This window comes from Syngnathoides biaculeatus, chromosome 3 (genome assembly GCF_019802595.1).
Source record: "Syngnathoides biaculeatus isolate LvHL_M chromosome 3, ASM1980259v1, whole genome shotgun sequence".
NCBI classification, from domain to species: domain Eukaryota; kingdom Metazoa; phylum Chordata; class Actinopteri; order Syngnathiformes; family Syngnathidae; genus Syngnathoides; species Syngnathoides biaculeatus.
The window spans coordinates 6024051-6049403 of record NC_084642.1 but is presented as its reverse complement, the minus strand read 5'-3'; the positions used below and the strand labels follow the sequence as shown (position 1 = coordinate 6049403).

General features: G+C 43.5%; 2 protein-coding genes across 10 annotated transcripts in view; both read right to left on the bottom strand.

Moving 5' to 3' along the window:
• Positions 1 to 82: 82 nt before the first annotated feature.
• LOC133498158 (interleukin-18 receptor accessory protein-like) lies at positions 83 to 15045 on the bottom strand. The gene is made up of 12 exons (XM_061814659.1): positions 14848 to 15045; positions 14571 to 14766; positions 12692 to 12845; positions 12458 to 12626; positions 10734 to 10805; positions 8677 to 8806; positions 8418 to 8572; positions 7378 to 7515; positions 5732 to 5818; positions 5515 to 5661; positions 5322 to 5437; positions 83 to 3403 (listed from the first exon to the last, which is right to left on the bottom strand). Exons 1-12 carry the CDS (start codon positions 14942 to 14944, stop codon positions 3155 to 3157), a joined length of 1710 nt encoding a protein of 569 aa, XP_061670643.1. The 5' UTR covers positions 14945 to 15045; the 3' UTR covers positions 83 to 3154.
• Positions 15046 to 16187: 1142 nt separating this feature from the next.
• Positions 16188 to 25353, bottom strand: part of LOC133497738 (interleukin-18 receptor 1-like) — a 32881-nt gene continuing 23715 nt past the window's right edge. For all 9 annotated transcript variants that reach the window (XM_061813878.1, XM_061813880.1, XM_061813879.1 and 6 more), the window contains 9 exons: positions 23131 to 23383; positions 22855 to 23035; positions 22616 to 22763; positions 20411 to 20476; positions 20113 to 20236; positions 19877 to 20022; positions 17551 to 17697; positions 17276 to 17428; positions 16188 to 17194 (listed from right to left, as the gene is read on the bottom strand). In XM_061813878.1, the coding sequence (XP_061669862.1) occupies positions 16851 to 17194; positions 17276 to 17428; positions 17551 to 17697; positions 19877 to 20022; positions 20113 to 20236; positions 20411 to 20476; positions 22616 to 22763; positions 22855 to 23035; positions 23131 to 23336 (1515 nt within the window). In that variant the 5' untranslated portion in view covers positions 23337 to 23383 and the 3' untranslated portion in view covers positions 16188 to 16850. The remainder of the gene's footprint in view (positions 17195 to 17275; positions 17429 to 17550; positions 17698 to 19876; positions 20023 to 20112; positions 20237 to 20410; positions 20477 to 22615; positions 22764 to 22854; positions 23036 to 23130; positions 23384 to 25353) is intronic.

Genomic DNA, 25353 nt, shown 5'->3' with positions numbered 1-25353 from the left:
TTAAGATGGGAAATTAGGGAAATAATCCAAATTATGAGCATTAACCCAGTGATGGTTAGAAAACCTTGTAAACTGGGACACTTATCAGTCGATGTACCTCATACAGTACACTTATGAAATTGGGGACTGTAATTCCCGGCCTACAGAGCGCACCCGGTACATTTGTCAAGGAAATACCATTTGGTCCATACATTGAAACGCGAGATATTTACAAAGAAAGACGGTACACAAAGAGTTTAACGCTAGCCCCGCCGTGCTAATGCTAGCGCCACGCTGACACTGCACTAACAAGGCCGGTTAAAAATAAAACATACCGGTAAAAATCACTGAGACACGGCAGTAATGCGCTAGCAGGGCCGGACTGGTAAAATTCACTTCTTAGGCACATATATTCCACCGGTCTCACGCTTCCCTTTTCCGCTCGTGTGCCCCCTTGCGGCTTTTGAAAAGAAGAAGCACAAATTAGCCGCATTACTGCATAAACCGCAGGGTCGAAAGCCTGTGAAAAAAAGTCGCGGCTTGTTGACCAGAAATTACGGTAGATTACACGTAGCGCTAACAGGGCCGGACCGGTAAAAGTCACTTCCTCGGCACATATATTCCGCTAGTCTCACTCTTACCTTTTCCGCTCAAGTGCCCCCTCGCGGCCGTTAGAAAAAATGCACAAATTAGCCGCATCACCACATGAACCGCTGGGTCGAAAGCCTGTGAAAAAAAGTCGCGGCTTGTTGACCAGAAATTACGGTACATTACACGTAGCGCGAACAGGGCCAGATCGGTAAAAGTCACTTCCTCGGCACATATACACCGCTGGTCTCACTCTTACTTTTTCCACTCAAGCCCCCCCTTTTGTGGACGTTAGGAAATGACGGTAATTGTAGTCGGGATTTTGACAAAATGGATTTTTTTTTATTTTCCCCAAATGTAATTCCTTTGCATTCCCACAAATTCCCATGGAAAGTTTCCAAGATGACCAATATTTTGCAACCCTCGTCCATAGAATCAAAGTTTTGTTCGAGAATGACTGAATTTTTTTTTTTTTTTTTTGCCAGCTGTGCTAATCTTCCCCTCCGCCAGCCCGCCCCCAACCCACGGCCGCCTCTGGTGTATTCTAACTTATCGCTATAAAATCACGGATGGAGCGTCGCTTGTTTTATTGGTGACCCCAAAATTCAACAAGTGTGGAATTACACAAATATCTTCCACCTAAATAACCGACCGGAGGAATAAGAGGAGAGGAGTAATCCTGTTTGACAAAGGAGTACCGGAAGGAGGACTTGAAAATACTGCCGAGTCTTAGTGCTCACTAAGACCAGATGTGCTATTTGCTTTTAATTTGTTCCTTCATAAATTCGATGATATTAACAATTTGTTTCTCAGATTTGGTTACATAAACGCTCACTGCTCACTAACAGAAAACATTTTAATGCACAGTCCAATATATATATATATTTTAATGGCTCAAGAAGGCAAATGCCTGCACCAGAACACAGAAAAACATTGAGAACAATAATTTCCAGGGTGAATATTCCTTGACGTGAGACAACTTGATGCAGTTTTTGGGAGGGAATCTGCATAATTCATAATTAAATTTGTTAACACTGTAGGTCTGCTCTCCTAATTACAGTCTCTCCAGAAGTATTGGAACGCCAAGTTAAATTCTGAAAACATTTGGTTTTCAGATGAAAAGATGAATATGACGCAAAAGTTCAGAATTCAAGCTTTCATTTCACGGTATTTACATCGAAATACTACACCATGAAGAGAAATCTGAAACCTGACTACAAGAAAAACAAAGGAATTGACCTCGTCGTTCCAATTCTTTTGGAGCGGACTGTACAATGCTATGAGCCTACGATATTGATAGCAGGATGGCAGACGGCCAACAGTTCTTAACAAAGGAGTCCACGTGTCCTTGTTTCAAGCGGTTTGACACACCCAGTTTAACGTCAAATAAATACCGTAATTTCAGGCCTACAGAGCGCACCTGATTATAAGCCTCACCCAGTACATTTGTAAAGGAAATACCATTTGGTACATACATAAGCTGCACCTGTGTAAAAGCCGCAAGCGCCCACATTGAAACACGAAATAGTTACAAAGATGGTACACAGAAAGAGGTAACGCTAGTGCCTTGCTAGCGTAGCGCTAACAGGGCCGGTTAAACTAATTTACCGGTAAATATCACTGAGACACGCCAGTAATACAGCAGCAACACAGTAGCACAGCGCTAATGCCAATAGGGCCGTTAAAAAAAACAAACATACCGGTAAAAGTCACTTCCTTGGCACATATATTCCACTGGTCTCATCCTTACCATTTTTGGTCGACTGAAAAACGGTACACAGTTTTCAAAATTTTAATACCTTAGCTTAGCTTAACATAGCAATAACACGGTAGCACGAACAGGAGTGGTAAAAAAAAAAAACAGCCGTGGCAGCTATACAGTAGCAACACAGTAGCACAGTTAAAAAAAAAAAAAACTAAATCATTGAGACGCGGCATTAACACACCAGCAAGACGCTAGCGCGGCACTAACAGGGCCGGTTAAAAAAAAAAAAGGTAAAAATCACCGAGACACAGCAGCTACAAGCTAGCACAGCGCTAATGCTAGTGCTAACAGGGCCGGTTAAAAAAACAAAAACATACCTAAATCAACGAGTCGCGGCAGTAACAGCAGTAACACGCTAGCGCGGCGTTAACAGGTCCAGTTAAAAAAAACATACCGGTAAATGTCACTTCCTCGGCACATATATTCCACCGGTCTCACGCTTACCTTTTCTGCTCGAGTGCCCCCTTGCGACCGTTAGAAAAAAAAAATGCACACCGCATAACACGCAGGTTTGAAAGCCTGCAAAAAAAGTCAGAAAGATGATTTAGCAACTTACAGAGACATATATATATATATTGTAGAGGTATTGTTTGTACTCTGGAGAAAACTGCAGTTTAGCCACGCCAGTTTTCTTTTGTCTTTTCATCAAATTTAAGTTGCGTTTCTGCACCATACTGGTGTGGCCCTCGGAGGCCGAGGCTTGCGCAACAGTACGCAGTTTTCACTTCCATCGCAATTGCACAATGTCACGGGATCAAGTAATCTGTATTAAGTATTGGTGAACGGCGAGTAGTTTTTACTCACGGTCTGCCGCATCCCTATTCAAAACTTGTTTTGTCCGAAATGAGCACGTGACGCGTGTACCCTGCGTTTGGGTAAGGCCTTCCTCAGCGACCTCCAGAACTTGACGCTTGCGTTTTCACTTTGTCCCGAACTCCAGTCCAGGCTGGGGAGCACCTTCAAGGCCCTGAGGACCAACGAGGGCGGGGGCGAATCCAGCTCTACGAACGCTGTAGAGGTTTTACTTGTGTGTATGAGGAGAATTTGAAGAGTCGAGCTCTGCAGCATAACCTTGTAAAGACAAAAGTAGTGTGATTACATTACATGAATACACAAAGAAAACAATTGGTCGATAGCTCCAGAAGTATTTGGTCAATGTCACAATTTTTGATCATTCCCGCCCAGTCGAAAGTTATTTTAAGATTTCTTCCTAAATTTTTTTGGGGGGGGGTGTTGCCAATTTTGAAACACTAAAACATGCTTATATTTCCTCACTATCTGACATGAAATCTGACTACACTTTTCTCGTTTTATATCAATTAGTATTAGCAAAACTATTTGCTGAAGGCCAGAATAACGGGAGGATATTTTTGACAATGGGCCTTTCCAATCTGTCAATCACTGGTACAATAATAGCCAATCAGATCGCCGCATTGTCTGAACCCCTGGCTTGCCACGCCCCCCTCGCCGTATTGTCCCACAAGCAATGCTGGTTGTCAGTAGCGGGCGCTTGGGAAAGTTAATGTTACGAAGAAAATAGTCCTCAGATGCGCTGGGGGAACGTGCAATTCTGATGAAAGATATCCTGCTGGGTTACAAGGGACCCGGTTGATTCATTTTCCAAAGCTGAAAACAAAAAAAGTGGCGGGTGGGGATGAGAACTTTCATTATTTTCAAGCCAATGTGCAGTACAGGGAGTCCTGAGATCCGTTCCCACTGTAGCAACCTAAGTCGGAATTTACGTCAAAATACTTGGTATAAAAAAGAAATACGTGGAAATAAGATGTACTTAGCATGACTGCTGAGAGGTGAATGAAGAAGAAGAAGGGGAGGCTGTGCTTAGCTATCGCCAAGGAACCTGGTCCTCAATCCTCTCCCGCTCCATCTCCACAAGTATCAAAGAACCTCGTTTTGTGATCTTTGTATCCGACGGAGGAACGAAACCCTTCATCACATGCGCTAAAATACGGGATTTGTCTTTAATAATTGTCACCACGGGCGAGCGACTGAAGCCTTTGGGGAGTTGGTGTCTCTCCATTTCTCCGATCTTTTTATGATCTTGAGCTTCGTTTCCATGGTAAGAAGCAGAGCATTGCTAAAAGACACGTCTTTCCTTCTTTTGGTGCGATAATGTCTAAAAAGAAGGGCAAAAAATGCAAAGATACTCCCTGTGCAGAAACACGGAAAAGCGTTAGCCAGACAAAATGGCGGGCGGAGGACGGGCGTCGTGAAGTCGAAACGTCTTGCCTTGAGACCGTCTTAAACCGAGGACTCCCTGGATTTCATTTTTATCCCGATTTGTTATACTGATTCATATCTGTGGTGAATCAGGATTTAATTTCAGATGAAAAAAAGTGAAGATTTGAGCGGTCTACCAGGAACCAAAAACAAAAAAAAACAAGCTAGGTGTCATCTGCAAAGCAATCGAAAAGACATTTGTGGAATAAATGCAATTTGAGGATGGTAATTTGTGAGAAGAAGAGGCAGAACCCGCGGATACCACCCATGGTAACTCGGGAAGGTGTGGATCGGACCTTTTGTGTGTGAGAGGAGAGTTTTATTCATAAGTGTCCAACAAACTTTGTATTTGGTCACATATTTCACTAAAAGCTCTTTTTTTTTTTTTTGTGTTGATGAACAAACGCATTGCCTTCTTTGTTTCTCTCTGGTAGGTTTTGCTCAGCTGGCCTCACAGTTCTGAGGTCCCGGGTTGGATCCCGGACCCGCCTGTGTGGAATTTGCATGTTCTCCCTGTGCTTGTGTGGGTTTCCTCCCACATCCCAAAAAACACGCAAGATTAATCGGACACTAAATTGTGTGATTGTGAGTGCGGCTGTTTGTCTCCTTGTGCCCTGCGATCGGCTGGCGACCGGGTCAGGGCGTTCCCCGCCTCCCGCCCGTTGACAGCTGGGATAAGCTCCGGCGCTCCCCTGCGACCCTCGTGAGGATGAGCGGCGAAGAAAACGGATGAACCCAGGTTTTGACTCACCCGTATTCCCGATTCCAGAACGAACACAGCGTTGCTGTTGGACAAATACTCGGCGGACAAAATGCAGATGAGGATTTGACTTCTTCGTATTCCGCCGACCACGTCGTTCGTGTAGGCTGCGAAGCAAAAGTGGACATTAGAAAGCACGAAAGGCGGTCAAGCGCCCGCTCGTGCCGGGAGGCGATCGTCGGACCTCCACCGGGAAGCGTGTCCCTCTCCAGCAAACACAGCCGATATCCCCAGCGGGCCTCCAAAACCGTGGGAAGCAGAACCTCGGGTGGCGGCGTCCAATCGCCGATTGCACCCTCAGACTTGAACGGCTCTAGCGAAGATGGATAATCTGCAGAGTGAATTCATAAAAACATTTTTGTAACTTTCAACAACACTTACCTAAAAATCCATCCTCCTACCTCCTGATCCCGAGGATCGGGTCAAATATGCTCCCTCACACGGAGGTGTCCACACGTAAGACAAAAACACGTCAAACTCTTTCTCAGCTGATGGAGAGTAAAAGACATATTTATTCTTTGTATATAAAAAAAAAATCAGTTTTTAAAAAAAAATGTATTTCAATTCACAGCTGCTGTCTATACCAAAACATTTGACACGCGTCTTGAGGCTTATTTACTGGAAACCAACAAGTAGGTCCACGTTCTTGAGTGGGAAATGTACACACTTGGTGGTGACACAAAAACCTCAAACTTCCCCGAGACCACGACAACCAGTCTCATAAAAAAATTAAAAACATTTTTTTATAGGGTGTTAACAAGTTTCAAGATTCCTACTCTAACCACCATTCTCCTTGCTTTAACCGAAAATACATTTTTTTTTCTAAAGTAAAATTTGACCCGAACAGCCTCAGTGTACAATGCCTGCTGTCCTGTTCCAAAGGATGTTTAATATTAATATATTTTCATTTTTGTGTTATTTTGGGTTATTTTTGGTCAAGTCGAGACATTTGAAATTACATTTTATGTCTGATAAATGTCAAAACATTAAATTTGACCAGAATAATATGGAAGAGATTTAAAAAAAAAAAAAAAAAAAAAAAAAACATTTCTGATACACAAATTGGACATAATTATGTAGAATGTATGTATGGCGGCACAGTGGAACAGCTGGAGAGTGTCGGCCTCACAGATCTGAGGACCCGGGTTCAAATCCCAGCCCCGCCTTTGTGGAGTTTGCATGTTCTCCGCGTGCCTGCGTGGGTTTTCTCCGGGCACTCCGGTTGCCTCCCACATCCCAAAAACATGCAACATTAATCCATCCACCCATTTTCTTTTGCCGCTTATCCTCATGAGGGTCGCGGGGAGTGCTGGAGCCTATCCCAGGTGTCAACGGGGAGGTGGGAGGGTACCCTCTAAACTGGTCGTCAGAGATAGTTGCACTCACAATCACACCTAGGGGCAATTTAGAGTGTCCAATTAATGTTGCGTGTTTTTGGGATGGGGGAGGTAACTGGAGTGCCCAGAGAAAACCCACGCAGGCACGGGGAGAACATGCAAACTCCACACAGGCAGGTCCGGGATTGAACCATGGACCTCAGAACTGTGCGGCCAATGCTTTACCAACTGATCCACCGTGCCGCGCAACATTAATTGGACACTAAATTGCCCCGAGGTATGTTCAGGGTGTAGCCCGCCTCCTGCCTCATGACAGCTAGGATTGGCTCCAGCACTCCCCGCGACCCTTGTGAGGATAAGCCGTGAAGAAAATGGATGGATGGATGGGTGTACGGTGTCGCAGCTGTAGAGTGTTGGCTTCACAGTTCTGAGGACCTGGGTTCAAATCCCAGCCCCGTCTGTGTGGAGTTTGCATGTTCTCCCCGTGCATGCGTGGGTTTCCTCCGGGCACTTGGTTTCCTCCCACATCCCAAAAACATGGACACTGTAAATTGACCCTAGGTGTGATTGTGAGCAGGGCTGTTTGTCTCCATGTGCCCTGCGATTGGCGGGCGACCAGTTCAGGGTGTACCCCGCCTCCTGTTCGAAGATAGCTGGGATAGGCTCTCCCGCCGTGTGTGTTTCGTGCGACTGCGTGTTTGCATTCCCACCTGCGTCGACTTTCCCACGTCGAAAGCGTGAAATGTAAATAAGTTGAAGTTCCAACCATTTCACGTGCAAAACGACGCCCATCCCGCCGACCAGCAGTAACATCGCGAGCGGATAACCGACCAGCGACGGACGTTCCTCTGCAAATAAAACGCACGCCGGTCACATTTCAAAATTGGAATCAACAGGACAAGTTTTTGATGATTGTTTCAATTGTGCTCAGCGGTTGTCTTTTCTGAGACGATGAGAAGATTTTTGGGTCTGCGTGACAAGTTTTTAGGTGAGTTTGAGATTTTTTGGGGGGAGTAAGAGTGACGTGTTCGGCGAGTGTCACGCAACTGTGAAAATTGTGTCACGTGTTTTAAAAAATTTGGATAATGTCCAGACAGTAACAGAAACTGAAGTGAAAACGCTGTTCATTAAAGGTCCAGAGAACTGGAGATGAGATCTCAAGGAGATGTGGATCGGGCTGGGAGGTGGTTTGGCCGTGATCCGCATATCATCTAAATATGCCTCCAAACGATAGGGTAATTTTGCCCCGGTCACTTCACTCGGTTGTGAGATGTTCTCTTTGAAAAGAGCTTCCGTGTCCCGAAGCAGGTGGGCGGACGAGCACGGCTTCGGACGGGCTGGCTCATACATACTGTCTGGGAGTCTGTTGTTAGCTAGAAGTGAGCCGCATATCATCTGAATATGGCTCGAAACGATAGGTTATTATTGCCATTGGTCACTTCACTCGGTTCTTTTTCGAAAAGAGCTTCCGTGTCAGAAGCGGCGTCTTCCCACAGTAGGGGCCAAGGCGTGTTTTCAATGGCGAATGTCCGGGGGTGACATCACGGGCAGGAGATGCGGCCAATATGGCGACCACTCGGATGTTGACTGACACTTCCGCAACTTTGCGCATGGATGACGCGCTCTCCTCTCATGTTTATTTTTTCGCATAGACATTGAAGTGAACAATGTGATATGTATTTTTCATTACAATATCTATTTTTGGAATGTTTATAGGGATGACACTTGTGAAAAAAGAAAAGTGGTGTACCTTGAATTTTCCGCTTGAGCATGACCGTGACGCTGCTGCTCCCAAATGAGTTTGTGGCTGTGCACGTGTACGTGTGGTTGATATGGAGCGCCGTCACTTCCTGTATGACGGCGGTCCGTGTGACCTTGACCTCTATGAAGGTCACACGTTCCTGTCTGAATCGGAGGCAAAAATCCAAGTTCATTTGATGACGCAAACGACAACGTTACGTTCCTTATCAAACATGACGAGACTTTATTGACGAGAGCGGCTGGCTCACTGTTGGCTCTGGTTGCGCAGCGCCGTCGTGTCCGTCACGCCGCCGCCGTAATTCACGTACCATTGCACTCGTGGCGGAAAGTCGACATCATAGAGAAAATATACCTGACATCTTAGAGTGTGAGGCGCTCCTAAAACAAGCAAAAACAGCGAATACGATCATGAAGGCGCGACACCGCGTGAGTTTGCATCTGACTGAAAACAATCCTGGAGACTTTTTATATTTAGCTCGTTCCAGAAATTGGTAGTTTCTGTATTTGCGACATATCAGTGGTGGTATTAAAGGCTCCGTCACACCACCATGACGTTCTGGTCAACGTCCTCTGAACATTTCAATCGTTCTATTTTTCAGCGTCGTCAAACGCGGATGACACATCTGGCGTGTGATTAATGTGCGTCTAACGCATGACTTAACGTGTGTCTAACGCACGAGAAACGTGTAACAGCGACCAAATAAGACACCCCTAAAAAAACATTAGCGTGTGCTAACGTGTCACTGGCGCGCGACGAGCGATTTGTCAACGTTAGAAGAGTGTGTTGAGAGTGTGACTAGCGGGTGAATAACGACAGAATGGCGCTTTGCTGGCGAGTAATTTTTGTGTAAACGTGAGTTTGAACAGTCAGCATCCTGCCGCCTACACGAAAAAAAGGTGGGGTGCGGACTTCAGCAACTAGCGCTGCAAGTAAGAATGCAAAGCGTCTTTCACTAGCAATGTCTTTGGAGGAAAAAGAACACCAGGAGGAAGAGTGATGACGGTCCGACGGTAACAAACGATAAGTAACAACCAAGTAACGCTGACTAACGCGAGCCAAACGTGTGCAACGCTCGGCGAACGGTAGTAAAACGTTCCACGAACGTTCTTGAATGTTCTGCAGCATTTAAAATTTAACGTTGATGAAAACGCCGGTCTCGGTGAGAACTTTTGTGCATGTTCAAAACTTTTTTTGCGGACCGGCGTTCATTGACGTTCACTAGCGTTGAAACAACGTTCTTCTGGTGCTATCCCAGCGACCGTGGGCGACTTCCAACTTTTCCTCAAACGCTATAAAACGCTGACCAGAACGTCACGGTGTGACGGGGGCGTAAGAGCCGGATAGTCAAGCACAACGTTCCCTGTAATTTTTGACGTGTCTGCGGAAACACGCTAAGCCCGTGAGCGCCCCCTTTGACCGCTGTGAGCAGCATCAGGCGTATGCACTGTGGTCAGATCGGTGTCATCCATTGAAGATACACGCCTCATTAAAAGATTCAGATTTATTCATCTACACTACCATCAGAAAATTTTAAGAACAATTTTATGTGTGTTTTTGCAAACTTCGACAAACAAAAAAAAAAACAGCACATTGCTAACCAAACCAAACCGTACTGTAAATTTGAAATGTTGGCTCCAAGTTTGTTTCATTTATTTTTTAAACACACAATGATATCCCCGTCTGTTTTTCTTGGTGTAAAACTGAATTATTGCTTGCAAACAATCTTTAGCAATGCATGTTGAAAGCTGAATGATGCTACCAAACAGTTTTAAGGTTAATGTTATGGTTTTTTAAAATACAGAATTAGCTTTTTGTGCACTGTATCGTCTGTGCTTTCATCCTCGATCAGGCTACGCCAAGGTGGGATTTTAACATTATACACCATCTCATCCTGCACTTTCTACTTTGGCTTCAGACCAGACCTTTTTAACTGAAAAAAAAAAAGAGAAAATATTGTCCAGTTTCACAACTTTTTCTTCAATATTATTACTCACATACTCCGACATTAATTAAAGCAACAGCATTTCTTTTTTTGTTTAACGTTTGCCATTATTATCTACAGTAAACACAAGCAACATGTCTAACTCGTCTTTGCTCTACGTCGCCCAGACTGTGTTTCTGGTGGTGGGCGGCATTTGTAATTAGAGTGTACCCCTTTAAGAGCGGGAGGTGAGCGGTGTCAGGTGAACAAGGTGGTAGAGTGTTTCGCTGCGCTGGATCGGTTTTCATGTGCGCAGCTTGGAGGGAACCTTGGACTCGAGCAGGTCCGGGTGAGATGACTTCATGTAGATGTGCAATACTTACCAAGCTCCACTTCCTCCGCTGCGTTGTCATCAGGAATTGTAATCCGAGGCGAGGAATGCACTTCTTTATAGGCTGATGAAAGGACATGAACTCAATTTATTACTTAGTCATTACACAATACAAAAGACAGATTAGATTAAAATGGTACCCATTTGTACAAAAGTATCGTAATTCCCATCTTACAGAGCGCACCTGGTTTCAAGCCTCGCCGGGTACATTTGTAAAGAAAATACCATTTGGTTCATACATACGTCGCAGCTGTGTAAAAGCCACAAGTGCCCACATTGAAACTTAAGATATTTACAAAGAAAGACAGTACACAGAAAGAGTTTAATGCTAGTGGTAACACCAGTGCTAACGCTAGCACAGCGCTAATGCTCGCACTAACGCTAACAGGGTCAGTTAAAATAAAACTTACTGGTAAATTTTCACTGAGACACGCCAGTAACCCAGCAGCACTAACAGGGCCGGTAAAAGTTCCTCCCTCGGCACATGTATTCCACTCTTACCTATCCCGCTTGAGTGCCCCCTTGCGGCCGTTAGAAAAATGCACAAATTAGGCGCATAAACCGCAGGGTTGAAAGTGTGTAGAAAAAAAGTCTCTGCTTGTAGGCCAGAAATTACGGTGGTCCTTTACATACATCTTGCGGCATCTTTGTGCCAACGCGCTACCTTGAAGTGAGTCAAAGAGCTTCATTTAGACAAAAGGATTATTTTTCACCATCATGTTGGTCATATTGGTGTCAAGCATCTAAGTTGAAGTAGTTGAGGAGCTTCATTTAGACAAAAGTCGTCCTTTCCTGCCAATTTGTGGCATCTTCGTCCCAATGAACAATATTGAGGTGAGTTGAGTAGCTTCACTTAGACAAAAGTAGTGCTTTCCTACCATCCATCAAGCCATCATAGTATAAAACTACAGGTGTCAAACTCAAGGCCGACGGGCCGGATCCGGACATGTGATTTTATGTGGCCTGCGAAAGCAAATCATCTGTCAACTTCGATGATTCTGTACAAAAATCTCTAATTGTCATCCATCCATTTTCTCTGCTGCTTATCCTCACGAGGATCGCAGGAGAGCTTGAGCCACTCCCAGCTCTCATCGGGCCGAAGGCGTGGCATACCCTGAACCGGTTGCCAGCCAACCGTAGGGCAGATGGAGACAAACAATTACACCTAGGGTCAATTTTGAGTCTCCAATTAATGTTGCATGTTTTTGGGATGTGGGAGGAAACCGGAGTGCCCGGAGAAAACCTACCCAGGCACGGGGAGAACATGCAAACTCCACCCAGGTGGGTCCGGGATTGAACCCGGGACCTCAGAACTGTGAGGCCAACGCTTTACCAGATGAGCCACGTCATACATCACAAAATATTCTAAACTTTTTTGTGTTCCCGAATATGAACAATGGTGGAAAAACCCATCAGCCTTGATTTCTCATTCAAAACCAGTTCCAAAAATTTTTTGTGTGTAAATATGCGGAGGCGCTTGAAGGTTTCTATGGTTTCACATTCATAACGGCACTCGGAGGGAAACCGTAAGTAACAACAACGCGGCCTGCGACAAAAATGAGTCTGACACCACTTTGGAAGTTTGTCGACGACTCACCGATTTTCAGAATTCAGGGCGTCGGGTTTTCGGGGAGGACCTGACAACTGCGCTCTCTTAAAAATTGCAAAATGGAGTTGACGTTCATTTCAAATCTAACGGACACACTCAGCACTTACGCACGGCCGTTACGTGGACCGGACTCCTGAAGGTCCAGGGCGCTCCTTCCTGTTCGAAATGCGCGTCACAAAAATATCGCCCCGTGTCGTGTTGGCGAACGGTGCAGAGACGCAAGCGGCCGCCGGTCTCACAGGAGTCCCGGAGCTGTTCCGACACCCTTTTGTCGCCCTGAGGGAAAGCGCGGCTCAGTCTTCGGAATTTCAGGATTCTGCGTGTCGGGCCCCGCGTCCCACCTTGTACCAGGTGACCCCCGTGCTGAGCGTACAGGCGAAAGCGGGGCAGCGGATTTCCCCGCCCTGACCCGCGACCAGCGTGACGCCGCCCTCCTCGGCCTTGTAACACGGCAGCTTCTCTTTCGCCAGCACCTGCAGATGGAGGAACGTTTTGCTGCCGTGTGACAGCAGAGACATCTTAAAAAAAAAAAAAATCAACAGATGGGGGAGGAAAGATGAAAAAAATGGAGCTCATGAAATTTCAATAGGAAATTGTCAGAAAAATGAAGCCCCCGTGTGGCATTTGAACCAGAGCAGCGATTCTCAAACATGGTCAAAAATGCAATAAAATATGGTAGCGTAGTAGGCGCAAGTGTTCATCAAAAATGATGTTTTTCTCGCAAAAAAATGTACATTCAATATTATTGTCAGCCACTGCAACAATATGCACAGTCTTACATTAACATGATGCTTAAATATTGTGAAATTTAAAAAAGACTAAACTTAAATAATTCCATTAAAAATTATTGTAAAATAGGGGGCACGGTGATTTGGCCGGTGGTAAAGCGTCGGCCCCACAGTTCTGAGCTCCCGGGTTCAATCCCGGACCCGTCTGTGTGGAGTTTGCATGATCTCCTCGTGCCTGTGTGGGTTTTCTCCGCGCACACCGGTTTTCTCCCACATCCCAAAAAACACGCAACATTAATTGGACACCCTAAATTGCCCCAAGGTGTGATTGTGAGTACGGCCGTTTGTCTCGATGTTTCCTGCGATTGGCTGGCGACCAGTTCAGGGTGTCCCCCGCCTCCTGCCCGTTGACAGCTGGGATAGGCTCCAGCACTGCCCACGACCCTTGTGAGGATAAGTGGCAAAGAAGATGGATGGATGTGTTGTAAAATAAACATTTTATCCAAATAAAACAAACTGAGGCGTTGCTTTGACGTGATGGGAGGGCGGCCCCCACCTCACCATTGTCATTTAGATTTTATTTTGAAGGCCAGCCGGTAGAGAAAAACTTGTTTCTCATTCTAACAGGAAACTTCCTTATATAAATGAGGTTTCTCATTAGAATGAAATACAATTTTTTATTTCATGTCAGTAATTTTGTGGGGGAGGTGTCAATTTTCTTCGTATTTTCGCTATTTGCCGTTCAGTTGCTATCCCCCGAGAATAGCGGGGGGTTAGTGGATTATAATGCAGATTTAATAAATTGAAGTATGCATCCATCCGTTTTCCAAAATGCTTATCCTCACAAGGCTAGTAGAGAGATGCTATTTTACTTCTTCATCGTTTAAATTCTCGCGTTCTGCTCTCCAAAAAAGCTAATTCGCTAGAGGCGCTGTGGTCGATTTTTGCACCGAGTGTCACCATCAACACTTCCGCGTTTCAATAGCAACCAACAAAATGGCAGACGAAAACAACAACAAACCATTGTCAGGTTTTTTTTTTTTTTTAAATCTTACTATATTTTAGAGCAGTGTTAATATTTAAATTATGCGTAATGTAACAGTGGCTTACTGGCTTGTCATGATGTTCAATAGACTTTAGAGCACCGGTGTCAAACTCAAGGCCGGGGGGCCCAAATCCGGCCCGCCACATCATTTTACGTGGCCCGCAAAGGCAAATAATATGCGTTAACTTCCATGATTCTTGCTAAAATCAGTACCGAAATTTCATGTAGAAATATGATAAGGTGATTCAAGACTGAGGGGAAACCGTAGCTACAATGTCGCCCGGGACAAATTCGAGTTTGACACCCTTGCTTCAGAGATTTTTTTTTTAATGAATACTTGGACCTCCTCCTTGAGAGCCGAGCATTATTTTTTCCACGTCGCTCGGTCCAAAAACTTTGGGCGTCCCCGCTGTAATACAACGATCACGCAAAAATAAGCAACGTTACCCAGGAGGCAGAGTGTAATTTCCTGAATGCGCGGCCTCGATCCGGAACTCCCTTCCACAGTCAAAATAAAAGCCTCCATTTGCTTCGCCGTCCGCGCCGATCTTGGCCCACGCGACCTTCTGATGCGCGCACGGCATCAGAAACATTTCACCCTCCACGGCTCGATAGTGCAGCCGTGTCGTATTCGTGCGAGGACCTGAAAAAGAAACCACATTAGATTTGGATCTACGAACGCTTGGCTTGTTTGAAATATTCTTTTGGGTCGAAAATCAAATACCTTCGATATTACGTTGACGGCCTTTCACACAGCATCCTGCCAAAAAAACTGGAAGGACGACGACCAAAAACAACAGAATACTTCCAGCTGTCAACATGTGCTCTGCGTCTTGAGCGTTAGTGTTGAACTTTTCAGAAGGGATGAAGACGCTGACACCCGTTGGTGGTAGTTACGGCACGCTGTGGCTTCCTGTGCTGCTGCGACCGTGGTATTCTCAGAGAAATTGCCTTTGTTTGTGCGACTCGAAAGCCACACAAGTACAAAAGAGCGCAATCTCACGATTGTGACGTGTCACACTTCTCATGAACCAAATCTTTCACCTCGTGATATCTACAGATGAAATTTATGAACTAGTGTTGAATCAGAAATGAAGCGTAATGGGTTTTTTCAACTATTGTTCATGTTTGGTAACACAAAAATGCTTGCAATATCTCAACTTTACCATTTATGATGTGACAATTTGAAATTTTGTTACGGATTATTCCAAAAATCATGGAAGTTGATATACGGGCCACATTAAATCACACGGCGGGCCAGATCTGGCCCCCGGGCCTCGAGTTTGACACCTGAGTTCTAGGGAATAACAAAGACCAGAACCGAAGGAGCCACAAGGGAAATTTGAGAGACCATTACGGGATTTAAAAACCAGTAAAAGAACTTGAAATCGATCTTGAAACACGCAGGGGGCTCCGATTTTGAAACTGGTGTAACGTAGTCCTGGAGGTTTACGGCAAGGTGTGGGGACCAAGGCGAACGTAAACCTCCCCCAAGAATTCAGATTCACAGAAGATTTCACACAAGATCAGAGAATCAAGAAATCAGTGCGTTTTCAAGTGAAAAAGGGAATCACGCGTCTTTGCCCGAAATCTTGCACGATGCAAATATCGACGAGGTGGAAGTTGCAACGGAAATAACTTTGGTCTAAATAGTCCATGGCCACTGGAGTCAGCGCGCCTGACGTTAGTTACTAGGCCACGTCCCTTAAAGTCCCGCGTCAACACACAAATGTGGCTTTGTGCTTAGTTACCTCATTAAATCTGTATATTCTTTTATATCAGGGGTGCCCAGACTTTTTTTTTTACCCCAAGATCTACTTTTCAAGCAGCCAGCCTCTCGCGAGCTACTGACGTCAGGGTTGGGGGGTGGGTGATGATGCTCCAAGTGTTATGTTATTAATTTTATGTGATATATAATACTATATATAAATATATATATTTAAAATACAGATAAAATACAGACAAATAATTAGCTTTTTGTGTGTACTGTATTGTCTGTGCTTTCATCCTGGATCAGGCTATGCCAAGGTGGAATTTTAAAATGACACACCATCTCATCCTGCACTTTCTACGTTGGCTTCAGACCAGACCATTCCCACTCGGAAAAGAGAAAATCTTGACCAGTTTAAACAATTTTTCTTCAATTATTCACATATTTTGACAGTCATTGCATCTTTAAAAAAAAAAAAAACAGCATTTCTTCTTTAACTTTCTCCATTAATATCGAAAGTAAACATAAGCAGCACGCCTAGCTTGTCTTTGCTCTACATTGCCCAGACTGTGTTGCTAACTAAAGCAGCGGCGGTGCACACTGTCATTATAAAACACATTGATGGGCTGTGTGAGTACTGTAACATTTGTAATTATGAGTGTATGTCTTTAATAGTGAGGAGGGGGGGGGGGTAAACTAGGAAAAAGAGAGTGTGGCAGAGTACCAGTCGTTGTTAGAGAAAATTCCGTGTGCTGCCTAAAAGAAACCAGTGGCTTCTTTTCATTTTTTTACAGTACGTTTGTGAATTGTGGCATTGGATGGAACAACCACTCACAACCACCCCTATTTTATATGATTACTATCTTGTTTAGATGTATATTATACAATACTGCTATTTTTCTTCAGTAAAAAATTGCGGTGGTTTTGGGTAGTTGGATCAGATTAGGAGAATTTCAAGTCATTTCAAAGGATAATACTGGTTTGAGATAAGCGTGGCTGCGGCTGTCGAGGACAAGCTAACACAGACGCTGAGCTAAGGCAAAAAACTCGGTTCCGGTGCATGCAGCCGGGAGGTGATACCGGAGCTTCTTCCAGAAGGGAGAAGAAGGCAGGAGGGAGTTCAAGCCCTCCCATCTGACACAGTGGCCGGTCTTGTCGAGGAGCTGGATGGCTTCTGGGACGGGAACCTTAGCGTCTTCCGCGCTCTCGGGTTCGATGACAACCAAACTCGTCTTCCGTTCCACTAGGGCCGCATGGATGGTACTCAACAATCCAGACTCCAGACTTGGAGCCGCAGGGGAAGGGACCAGGACCACCGATCGGCTTTGTTCTATGCAGTCCAGCAACGCCTCGGACACAGCTGCAATACATTCTCAAAATTTTAATTCCGGGTGCGAGTTGATTTGACTCGCAATATTGCGACTGGGACGAAATAAAATACCTTTTCCTGGTTGCACGTCACGATCGTAGAAGCAGAGTTTATAACCCAAATTCTCTTCCAGAACATTCATCAGCCACTTTATATCACATGGATTCAGTCCCGTGACTCCATTGCTCTTATAACTCATCAGAAACACATCATAAATCTTCCCATCTGAAAGAAAACCATTTTTAAATGATATATTACCAAGGTAATACTGCAATGTTAAAGAATCCCCATGGTGCATTGTGTTTTTTTAAAGTGAACGAAGAAGCCAGCAGGTGACTGACTCTCACCGGCGGTTCTTCGGTGGCAGCCCAGAGTATCTCGCAGGAAGAGAGTGATTTCAATTTTGAACTGGACATAGATAACAACAACAACTGCAGCCGTGACTGCCACGATGACCAAAGAGCAGATTTCCATAGAAATGTGGAAAGGTCGAACTGAAAGCAGAAACAAGATAACCCCTTACAGAAAACAGATTAGAACATCGATAATTGGTGGATGGACAATAGAAACCCCCACCACTGCTAATTGTCAGCACAATTATTAACGCGAAGACAAAAACATAATACAAATGTGAATTGCCGGGTCCAACATTAATTGTCCCCCGGGGCCACTACGCCATGTCGACATAGGAACGCCAAATAGTTCTAAGTAACCAAAAATGTTCAGTTGTGGACTGACATACGAGACGGAATGTTGTGTATTTTTATTCTTTGTCCTCAATATTTTTCCATTATGCTTTTAAGTTGTTATAATGCGGATCTTTGTGACACTGTTTCCTTTCATACTTTTCAGTCCTTTTGATGTGACGCTGTTTCCTCTAATGCTTTTGGGTCCGTGTGATGCGAACTCTTTGTGTCCTTTGTGACACGGAAGTCTGAAATGTTTCAAGGATTACCTATATAAGGACGAGAAAGAAGGACAACGAGGCTTTTTTTTGCCGACGTCACCGCTGCTCTGGGAAACTACGCTGCTTGGAACACTAACTGCACGGACGCCTGCCGCCTTTTGTTTTTGGACCAGCGGGAACTTTCTCTAACTTGGAATACCCGCTGGGACGAACATTTGCTTGTTTGGGAACACTCGTTCAACATTGGTGCCTATTCGCCGTTGTGGCTCAACTACTCTGTTCTTGAACGCGTATTTTGTGTTAGCTATTTTGCCGTGTTTGTGTTGCGTTGATGTGTGTGAGATTAAATTGTCAGAAACGCAATGCAACTGCCTCGTCGCATTTTGCTGGTTTGAACTAAGGGGACTTTAGTCTAAATTCACACGTAACAGAGGGAAAAAACACGACGGGAGATGTGCTTGACTGAATAAACGAGCATCGGTTAGCCTCACGTCGAGAGCCAAAGTTAACGCACAGCAGCGGCGAGAAATAAGGGCAGCATCGCAAACGTGTGCAAATCATCGATGTTTGTATGAAGGTCAGAGGTTTGGGGAATGCTGCCTTTATGCAGTCGAAAGGGAACACAATATATGTAAAAAATATTTCATATTGTGCGTATGGGTACGGTGGCCGACCAGTGAGCACATGTAAGAGTCAAGGTGAGAGCGAATGGTTTCATTGTGTATATGTGCCCTTATATGCCTTCCACAGTCAAAATAAAAGCCTCCATTTCCTTCCCCAACTTCGGTTCTGGACCACAATCCATTCCAGAAAACGTGATTTGAAACGTGAACAAAAGTGATTTGTTTGAAATCTGAATCGATGTTTCCCATTACAATCAATGGAAAAAGAAATAATGCGTTCCAAGCCTAAAACATAAGGCTTTTTAAAGCATTTTTTTTAGCTTTTCCTGATAATAAACTGGATAGTAGAAATACATGTATCGTTTAAATACTTTATATTATAAAATAATTTAAGAAATATATTTTAATTTTTGCTTGATATGTATGCCTTAGTAATAGAGTGCTAGGGTGAGGGTCGATTGCCGTATCTGTAGCGACTCGGCCCCCAGCCTTGTAAACTTTTTTTATTAACAAAAGTGCAGAATAACTTTAAACAGGCAATACTGAGGGGAAAAAAGAAAAAAATAATTTTAACAAAAAGTAACCTACAAAAACATTAACTCGAAATCGAAAACGAAATCTTTGAAACAAAACAAAAATGCAGACATGCTAATGGAACAGAGCATTATTAAAGTTCACAAGAAAAATGCAATGCAAAACTATCCATTACTGCATCAAATGTCTTCGGTGGGGGTGACTTACCCCCTGGAAGTTTATTTTCCCCAAGAACTTACCTAATGTCACTTCTTTGGAACCATGATTGGGGGCTAATAGTCCTCAATAGGAAGAAAAAACAGTCACTAAATGGAGCTACCGGAACACATCTGCGTACAGAGGCTGCGTTATACACAATAACAAAGCGTGTTGTAGGTCAGCTGGCTGGGCCGCGCAAGTTATGTTATTTCCTGGTTTTATCGGGGGCTTTCGAGTACCGATTTCCGTTGTAAAACAGATTTAAAAAAAAAAAAAAAAAAAAAATCGCAAAATTTTCATTCGGAAACTGATGTGGTCAAGAACGGGGACGTTCGCGAACCGAGTATTCACTGTAGTATGCATCGAGGTTCCATACACATTGACCTATTTAATGTGGTCTCTCGCGCTTACCTCTTTTGGCCAAGATGACGGTGACAAAGCTTAAGCTTCCCAAGTTGTTTTGCACTTTACACGTGTAATTAGTCAATAGATTATCCTCCGTGACTTCTTTGAATACCAGATACACTGTTTGGTTTTCTCCTTCAAACATCTTTTTGCTGGAAAATGGGATCAGAGCACGATTAGGGGAAAAGTTGATATTTGTTCGTTATTTTCTTTTTTGCATTTTGACCACGTTCACTGTTTACCGTGTGAAATTGCTGAATACAGGGAAGGAGTCATTACTTTCCACCAGTGTGTCCCCGCTCAGCCAAAACAATAAACTGTGGACTGAATAAACGACAGCTTCGCATTTAATCGCAGCCGGTGAGCCTGAAACAGCAAGATTGAAAAATAACAAAACAGTTTATCGTTTTCACTTTTCGCTACGCGATTGAGTGATGTCAATTTCAATTGGCTATAGTTGAATACAACCAATAACAGCTCTGCCAGACCCTAAATAGAATAACCAGTAGAAAATGGAAAGAATACAAGAGTGATGCTTACCGACATCCACAAAAATGACTTCATTTGGCCGCGGGGAGGATATTACAATTTGTTGGTCCTCGTTTGCTGTGAAAGCACAATAAAAGAATGTTGAATATGTGTAGCTTCAGTTTCTACAGTGCCATGGAAAAGCGTTCTCTTCCTGATTTATGATTTTTTTTTGGGGGGAATGGGGTTTGAAATAAACCTGTGATGAGTCTTTTGCACCCCTGTGGAGAAATTTTGGTCCTGGTAGACTAAGTAGCAGATTTCATGTTTCATTAATCACAGTTGTCCAGGCCCTGAAGTTGCAAAGCAGCCCTCGACCATATCACTGCCACCACCATGTTTTCGGCATGGTGTTCTGTTTACCAAATGGTGTTATTTTTACATCAGAAAGGTAAAACATTTTTTTTAGGCAGTCAGCAGAATACGGTAAAGCCTCGGTTCTCGAACGTCCCCGTTTTCAAACAAATTGGTTTTCGAGCGAAAATTTTGAGATTTTTTTTCCTTCTGTTTTCGAACGAAAATCGGTACTCGAACGTCCGTGACAAAACCCAGAAATAACATATACTGTGCGGCCAGACCAGCTGACCCACGACGCGCTTTGTTGTGAATTCCCACGCCGCTGAAAAAAAACGGAAATAACAATGCACGCGGCGCAAACAGCTGACCCACCCATGACGCGCTTTGTTATTGTCAATTCGAATCCGAAAAAACGCGGAAATAACATAACGCACATGGTGCAAGCAGTTGACCCACTCACAACGTGATTTGTTATTGTCAATTTGAACGCTGCCGAAAAAAAAACAAAAAACAGAAATGACATAACGCGCACGGCGCAACCAGCGCACTTTTCTTATTCTGTATAACGCAGCCTCTGTACATGTCCCGGCAGTGACTGTAGTTTTTCTTCTTATCGAGGACTACAGTATTAACCCCCAATCATGGCTCCAAAAAAGGCAAGTTGCTTGTTTGAAGTTATTTTGTGCTTTTGTCAATAAAAAAAAAAATTTACAAGGCTAAGGCCGAGTCGCTAGAGATACAGCAATGCACTGCCAGCCTAGCGTACTCTACTACTAAAGCATACATTTTCAGCAAAAAATAAAATATAAAATTATTTTATCATATAAAGTATTTAAACTATACATGTATTTTTACTATGCAGTTTATTATCAGGAAAAGCTAAAAAAATGCTTTAAAAAGCCAAACTTTTTAGTCTTGGAACGCATTAATTCTTTTTCGATTCATTGTAACGGGAAACATCGATTTGGTTTTGGAATCGTTTTCTACAACGGATTGTGGTCGAGAGCCGAGGCATCCCTGTATTTCTCTAAAAGTCTCGGGGACCACCAAGATGTTTTGGGCAAAAATGTAATGAGCCTTTGTGTGTTTTTTGTTGTTGTTGTCAACAGTGATTTTTGCCTTGGAACTGACCCATTAATACCATTTTGGAACAGGGTTTTTCTTATGTTTGGATGGCTTATGAGGTCTTGGGATCCATTCTGCGTTCTTTTAGTCATTATTGCACTCTTCAAGAGTAATTTTGGCAACGGTCACCACTGTTCCAAGTTTTCTCCATTTAAGGTTAAACGGTTCTAACTTTGGCGACCCGGTGAATTAGTACAGCTGCCTCACACAGTTCTGAGGACCCGGGTTGAAATCTGGCCTCACCTCTGCGGAGTTTGCGCCTGTATTTGTTTGCTCTGGTTACTCCACTCCACTTTCCTCCCTAATCCAGGTTCAGGAAGACTCTAGGTACAGTAGGTCTGAATGGTAGTGCGAACAGTTTTTTGTCTATACGTGCCGGTGACCAGTTCAAGGGGTACCCTGCCTCATGTCTAGAGTCAGCTGGGACAGGCTCCAGCACGACCACGACCCTATGGAGGATAAGTCGTATGGAAAATGGATGCACGGATTGGTTCTGACCATAGTTTACTGGAGTCCAAAAGCATTTGGAAATGACTTTAAAACCCCTTTTCCAGACTGATATGGACTGAATTTCTTCAGTTTTAAATGACAGGTACAAATACAAATGCTGTTAATTAGGCCTGGTTCAGATTTAGTTTTGGATCCCCCCTCCGTAAAAAGTGAGCATTTCACGTAGCAACTGCATTTCATATTTCCTTGGTTTGACTTTGAGAGCTATTGAAATTGTCTGAATAATCTGTGATAAATTTGCTACAAAAATATATATATATATAAATAAAGCTTAGAATATCTTACACTGACTAGGCTGGATGTCCACTACCACCATGAAGCTCATATTGTAGATTTGACCGTCATACAGGTAAGGCCTGGTGCAAATGTAGAGACCCGGTTCTGCGACCTCTCCTCTTGAGAAGTAACCGTCAATTTCCTGCGTCGACCCGTCCTCCAAAAAGGATCCATCAGAACGTGTTAGTTTTGTTCACGATTTGTTCATTCAAAATTATGGAAAATTCACAGAAAAACGGCTCGTGTACCTTGCGCCATATAACGCCATCGGAAGTAAAACTGGGATTATCCGGGATGTTCACGTCTGGACAGTACAAATTGCAGGACTCTTGCGTGTAACACGTCTGCGAGTACTGAATCCTGTCCTCCAGGTCTCTGTTTAGTGTGTTGTACACGGTCAGGCTGAACCAGGACTGGCCGCTCACATTCCTGCCATGTGAAGACGTTTGGAGTGCGGGCGAATTTCAGTTAAATATACAAAATCTCTCCTCGTGTTCATCATAATAGGTCTGGCTCAGATTTACCTTTGTGAGCACGAGTAGTTGCCCTCATGGTTTACTGAAGCAGTGAGGATAAAAAGGCTCCTGCCAAGACACAGCAGACCTGCCTCTCTCTGTTCTGCTGGCGACGTGCTGCACAGGTCCGTCTGCAGCTTGTTCTGACTGGTCCACGTTACTGCACCGCGCTCATGATGAGATCCTGCCCGTTTAGAACACTCCAGCACCACCATCTCACCGGCCTTGACATAGATTTCCAGAGGCCTCGCCGCACACTTATCTACGGATGAGAAATATGGAACCTTTCAACGGGTCATTCCAGAACTAGGATGTAATTTTTTTTCGTTCCCTCCATGAAAATTTAATAAATCAAGCATAAAAAACAAACATGCAGTTGCTGTGAAAAATATAGTTATAGTGGTGTATCGATAGTAGAGTACAACTTCGGTTCTCGACCACAATCCGTTTCAGAAGGCGATTCGAGAAGTGATTTGTCGAATCGATATTTCCCATTACAATCAATGGAAAAAGAAATAATGCGTTCCAATCCTTAAAAAATTGGGCTTTTTAAAGCATTTTTTTCAGCTTTTCCTGATCATAAACTGCATAGTAGAAATACATGTATAGTTTAAATACTTTATATAATAAAATAATTTAAGAAATATATTTAGTTCTTGCTTAAAATGTATGCCTTAGTAGTAGAGTAGGCCAGGCTGGGAGTGCATTGCCGTATCTGGAGCCCCTCGGTCCCCAGCCTTCTACATTTTTTTGCATTAACAAAAGTGTAGGATAACTTTAAACAAGCAATAATGACAGGCAAAAAAATGTTTATTTTTACAAAAAGTATAAAAACAACTCGTAACTTGAGTTAAGGAAATCTTTGAAACAAAACAAAAATGCAGAAATGCTAATGGAACAGAGCATTAATAAAGTTCGCAAGAAGAAGGCAAAGCAAAACTTTCAACTACTGAATCAAATCTCTTCGGTGGGGGTGACTCGCCCCCTGGAAGTTCTTTTCATTTCCCAAAGAACATATCTAGTGTCACTTCTTTGGAGCCACGATTGGGGGTTAATAGTCCTCAATAGGATGAAAAAACTGTCAGTAAATGCAGCTACCGGGACACGTCTGCGTACAGAGGCTGCGTTATACACAATAACAACGCGCGTCGTGGGTCAGCTGGTCGGGCCGCGGGCGTTATGTTATTTCTGTTTTTTTATTTGCGGTGCGTTGGAATTCACAATAACAAAGCACGCCATGGGTCAGCTGATCGGGCTGCGCGCGTTATGTTATTCCCAGGTTTTGTCGGGAGCGTTCGAGTACCAATTTTCGTTCAAAAACGGAAGCAAAAAAATTTCCAAATTTTCTTTCGAAAACCGATTTGTTTGACAACGGAGACGTTCGAGAACCCAGTATTTGCTATACAGCTATTGTATGGTATTTTTCTTCAATTAAACCACGACAAAACAGACAATTGTTTTAAAAAGAGCAATCCTGGAGTCACTCTTTTTAAAAGCCAAAGACCAGGTCTAAAACCTTGGTGTACTGCTCAATTCCAACCTGACTTTCAAAAGTCCCATCAAATCAATTACTAAAACTGCCTTTTACCATCTGAAGAACATATCCTGCTTGAAGGCTTTCATGTGCCAAGCAGACCAGAAGCACATACATGCTTTTATCTTATATAAACTTGACTATTGTAATGGTCTTCTGACCGGACCTCCACAAAAAGAGCAGTAAACAGTTTCATTCAGAATGTTGCAGCTCGCGTTCTGACCAGAACAAAGAGGTCAATTCTAAAGTCTTTACAGTGGCTCACACTAAGCTTTAGAATAGATTTTAAAGTTCTGCTACTGGATTATAAATCACTATCATGTCCGCTTGCGCAAAACATCTTAACATTGATTTTGTGACTCTGTTACTGTGATTACGGTATTACTGAAATCAAGTTGGTTTTGAAAGAAAATACCTTTATTTAATTGTGCAACATGTTTGCAACAGTTTTGGAAATGTACATTTTTTTTCAAGTGGCTGAGTGCAGCTTTCTGCAAAACAGCAAAATATGTGATATGACAAATAGCTCATAAAAAGTGGACTTTTGATGGTGGAGCTGAACAAATCAAATCAAATCATTAATAATAATAATAATAATGCAAAATAAATGGTCAATTTTTCTAAAAATGTCACTGTCTAAATTGTCCTTCAATCTGGAATGATCCTCATATATTCTATGATTTCATGTTTTTTACTTG